Source organism: Pogona vitticeps, chromosome 2 (assembly GCF_051106095.1).
Source record: "Pogona vitticeps strain Pit_001003342236 chromosome 2, PviZW2.1, whole genome shotgun sequence".
In the NCBI taxonomy this organism is placed as follows: domain Eukaryota; kingdom Metazoa; phylum Chordata; class Lepidosauria; order Squamata; family Agamidae; genus Pogona; species Pogona vitticeps.
In genome coordinates, this window is record NC_135784.1 from 76,461,075 (window position 1) to 76,465,778 (window position 4,704).

General features: G+C 37.3%; 1 protein-coding gene across 1 annotated transcript in view; it reads right to left on the reverse strand.

Moving 5' to 3' along the window:
* Window positions 1-1,535, reverse strand: part of LOC110080622 (inter-alpha-trypsin inhibitor heavy chain H3) — a 35,885-nt gene extending 34,350 nt beyond the window's left edge. The window contains exon 1 of the mRNA XM_078384054.1: window positions 1,234-1,535. Coding sequence (XP_078240180.1) covers window positions 1,234-1,326 — 93 coding nt within the window. The 5' untranslated portion in view covers window positions 1,327-1,535. The remainder of the gene's footprint in view (window positions 1-1,233) is intronic.
* Window positions 1,536-4,704: the final 3,169 nt, after the last annotated feature.

Genomic DNA, 4,704 nt, shown 5'->3' on the forward strand with positions numbered 1-4,704 from the left:
GAAAGCACTTCCTTCCCAAGAAAGTGGAGGGGGAAAGCAGGAATCAAAGCGCCTTGATCCCTGCCTTCCCCCGCCACTTTTTTGCAAAGAAAGAAATTTTGGATTAGAAAGGGGGGCATCTTATACATGGGGTCTTCTTATACATGAAAAAATACAGTGATATGTATTTGGAAGAAGGACATCTCATTCTACATATTGGACTTACTCCTAAATAAACACAGGTTGATTTTTGGGTGAAAAGCACAGAAAGAGAGTTGAAACTTTCAGAGGGTGACAGAATAGAGAATTAGAACTGCAGCATTAGCATACAATAGTTGTGATAAATCAATAATAAACCAATTTCTACAATTTATAGACATAACATGAAAAGCTATCATGAGCCATAACTAGGGGCATGGCTAGAGCTACCATAAATATTGAAAAGGCCACAGTAAGAAGTTGCATCCAGCAGCACCTGTCCACGTGTGAAATGTTAGTCCACCAATGGAATGGACATTGTAGGTAGAATGGATCTCCATCCTGTTTGCAACAGTTCACCTGCCTCCCTCCCCCATCTGCTTTAGAGAGTTCAGGAACTCTCTGAAAGACATTTGGCAGAAATGGTGTGGAGGAAAGAAAGGAAAAGAAAGTCACTTTATTTGAGTGGACATTCACTCTTGCAATTTTGGATGCAGCTAAAGTAGACTTTTATGTGACAGTTAAACATGAACATGAAAAAGATGCTTGAAAAAGTTCACGCAACCAAACCAATAGATAAAAATTAATTTTGTGCTCCATCCTGTATGGGGAAAGAAAACACATATGTATTTGAGATAATTCAAGAAACCATTTCCCACACGAATTACTATAAATCCCCTGATGTCCACTGATACAGTTTCTCTAGTAGTCAGAATTTTCATTAGAAGCAAGTTGCCACTAACTATAATAATAATCATCATTATCTTGGAACTACAGACCTGGAAAGGACCCTATGGATCATCATCAACCTCAGTACCTGTTAAGGAGGCATAGTGGGGAACTGAACTCCCACCCTCTGCATAAGCTACTGAGCTATCTGGCAATTCCTATGAAGGCCATGGGTAAACTACCATATAATTGTGACGACTGCCTCACTAACTAACAGCAATTTGCTACATTTACACAGTTTTACTTATGCATATATAAGTCACCAACAGGATTTTGATTGCTATTTCTGAAAAATGAAAATCACTTAATTTTACTTTAGCAACATACCTTGATGTTCCTCAGTTGTTCTATTAAAAAGTCTGAAGTTACAAAAGCAGGACTCAGTGCCAACAAAATATAAAAGAGCACATGCCTCCCCATGTTGAAAGCAAACTGAGATAGACGCCGCGAAAGGACTTGTATTTGTAATGACTCTTGAGAAGCTGCCAATCAGTGACCAGAAAGACAACATAGAATTGCCACACAAAAACATGGAAAACAACAAATATTTACCTTTGGATGTGATAAGGCTTCAAGAGAAAAGAGTTACGAAAAGCAATTAGGAAAGCTCTAGAGTCCAAGGCCAGAATCATTCTTTCTCTTCTGATATTCTGTACTTAACAAGAACAGGTTTTTGAAACCATGTACAATGCATTGCTTTTACATAAATGTGCATCAGCTTTGAAAAATTGTAGTGGACTAGTCTTGTGGTGCAGTGGTTAAACCGCTGTACTGCAGCCAAAACTGTGCTCATGACCCAGGGTTCAATCCCAGGTAGCCAGCTCAAGGTTGACTCAGCCTTCTATCTTTCCAAGGTCTGTAGAATGAGTACCCAGCTTGCTGCGGGGGGGGGGAGGGCAATGTGTAGCCTGCATAATTAACTTGTAAACTGCCCAGAGAGTGCTTGAAGTGCTAGGGGGCGGTATATAAGCAGCACACTTTGCTTTTGCTAGTCACTGGGCTTCCTTGGTAGTACTCTGACCACTAGGAGTTTCAGAATCCAGAAACATCTTGTTAAAGTATTAAGACTAAATCAAGGATTAAATCTTATCATGTCATAATATAAATGGATGATAAAATAATTGGGTTCACATTTTAACACAATTGTGCAGTATATCTGTGAAGATTCTCAGTCATCCAGGTGAGGTTATCTGGAAGCTGAGTCATGGCAACTGGACATCTTTCTTATTAGGTTGAGCTGCTTCTTGGACGAGTAGCACGAAATGTTTCAACTTAATAAGAAAGATGTCCAGTTGCCATCACTCAGCTTCCAGATAACCTCACCTGGATGGGTGAGAATCTTCACAGATATACTGTACAATTGCGTTAAAATGTGAACCAAATTATTTTATTGTCCATTTATTTTATATGATTTTAATCCTTGATTTAGTTTTAGTACTTCCCAGCACATGAAGTTCTTACAGAGGGACTGTCATCTGGCTGATTTAATTATGTGTATATTTCAGGTATCCATATATTAATGTATCTAGAAAGGTCAGTGTAAACATTAACAATTGCTCAGGTCTTAAAAGACATTTTTTAAAACTGTAGTGTTTGCATGATCAAAACCTCACCGTGTACAGATCTGACTGAAAAGTAAGTGTTCTGGTTCTTGTGAATATAGCCTGAAGTCCTTAGAAACTTGAACACCAATTTGTGAAACAGCTGATTTTTAATTAAAGTTGTACCACATACTTTTACATTTGATTTTCTTTCCTAATCACAACTACTGTACTTGCAATATAAGACAGCTGTTTTCTCTGCTAATAACAAGTTGTGGCAAGGCCTGTAAGTGTCCTGAAAGCCTCTAATACTCTTGTTAATGATGCTGGTTGTCTTTTTTACAGTTCTATCAATCCTATATTGTTGTTATATGACACATAGTTGCTTTTTACCTCTGACAGACTTATCAATTAGAATCCAAAGGCTCATGTCATCAACAGCCTTGCTCAGGACATACAAACGGAAGACCACAGGGTTCTTTATTGAGCTGATACAACTCATGTTGCAGCTTCCCCTTTTCCAATTGCTTTACATTTTACCCAGCATTTGTTATCTTTTCTAGATACTGTACTGTAGTCTCAGGATCTAGTCAAAGTACCACAGCTCCAGTTTAGTCATTTTCACATCTGCTAAGAGTTCAAGCTTCATATAATTAAGAGTCAAACGGACTATATGTGTTTGTTTTTGTTTGGCATTTCATTATATTTATAAAGTTCTCTTCCAACATTACATTTTAATCAACTCCCCACACTGTCAGCTCTCTTTGCTGTTCAGCATTCACAGAGTCAGTGGCAATACCATATTGCTGATTTTGGCATTGGTTTCTAGCATCACACTCTTACACTTGAAGATCTTCTCTAGTTCCTTCATAGTTTCCTTTCCAAGTCTCATGATTTATTTGCAGTCTCCATCTGGATTGATGACTGAACCATGATGCAGAAAATTTGTAACCGTTTTAATTTCTTAGTTGTCAACATTAAATCTATATACTTCTGCATTTATGAGTTTTGTTTTCTTAATGTTCAACTGTAATCCTGCTTTTACGCTTTCTTCTTTAATCTTTGTAAATTTCAAATTGCTATATTCCACTACAGTATGTTTTTACCTGCATATCTTAGATTTATTGTTGTTTCCTCCACTTTTCATTCCTCTTTTAACTGAATGCAATTCTATATATACATTCAGCAACTGGGAGATAAAATGCAACACCTTTCTCAATAGGGAAATTATTAGGCTTTTCCATGAATACTGTCTTGAAATAGGGACCTTTCTTCCTTTTTTTGTTCTCTTCTTACTGGAGGTGGGATGTCATCATGACTATTTTGACTTTGAATGTGGCCACAAACTCACAACTGACAGAGTTTTTCAGTTATTTGAATGGCCAGCTGTAACAAGCTGTACCTCTTATTTGTTATTATGTGACCAGAATAGTCTAGCTTTTTGCATTGTGCATTTTATAAATGTTTTATTCTTATTAATTAACCATAGTATATCTTCATTGGTCACTCTTGAAAAATTCAAGAAATTCTGAGCATTTTATGATATATTCACATTTTAAATATTTCTGTATTTTGTAGTGCGAAGCCAAAGGTTTGCTGAAGTATAAAAATTGTTTAAGGGAAAACCGAGACAATACAACATGGATTATAAATTAATGGACGTCTAACGCTGACCATTGTCGGGGAAGGAAAATAGGGGAATGAGGTAATATTGAAAAAAGGAACAACTGTCTGAGTTCGCATCCTGAATCTCCACACCGGAATATTGTTACAGTTCTTTCTTCTCTTTACTTAAATGTAAATATCCCAGTTAAAATAAGGGGTTGTTATATAAATTAGGTATATTTAATACTTAGAAAGTATGATGCACAAGTAATCAATCGACTACTTCCCCGTAGTGATCATTTATAACTACATATTTTATGGGTTCAAATTGTACATCTGTGTATGAGGATAATAGTCGTAAATCGTGAGGCATCAGAGCACGATGTCAAGAAATGAAGAGGCAACCGCCTTTCCTGCATCCTGACATGACCAAGTTTACGGTTTTTAAGGCAAAGTGAAAATTGCCCGCTGACGAAACTGTGAACGTTGGAAAAACATTGTCGCCGTCAAACCATCAGAGATACCTGAGGACTTTAAACCATTCCCTCAGTAAAATCTCAATGGAGAAGCGAACGTGCCCACAACTAAAATGGCCGACACAGGTCAAGGGGTAGAAACAATACGCAACATGGTCGATCACAGACGTTTGCCC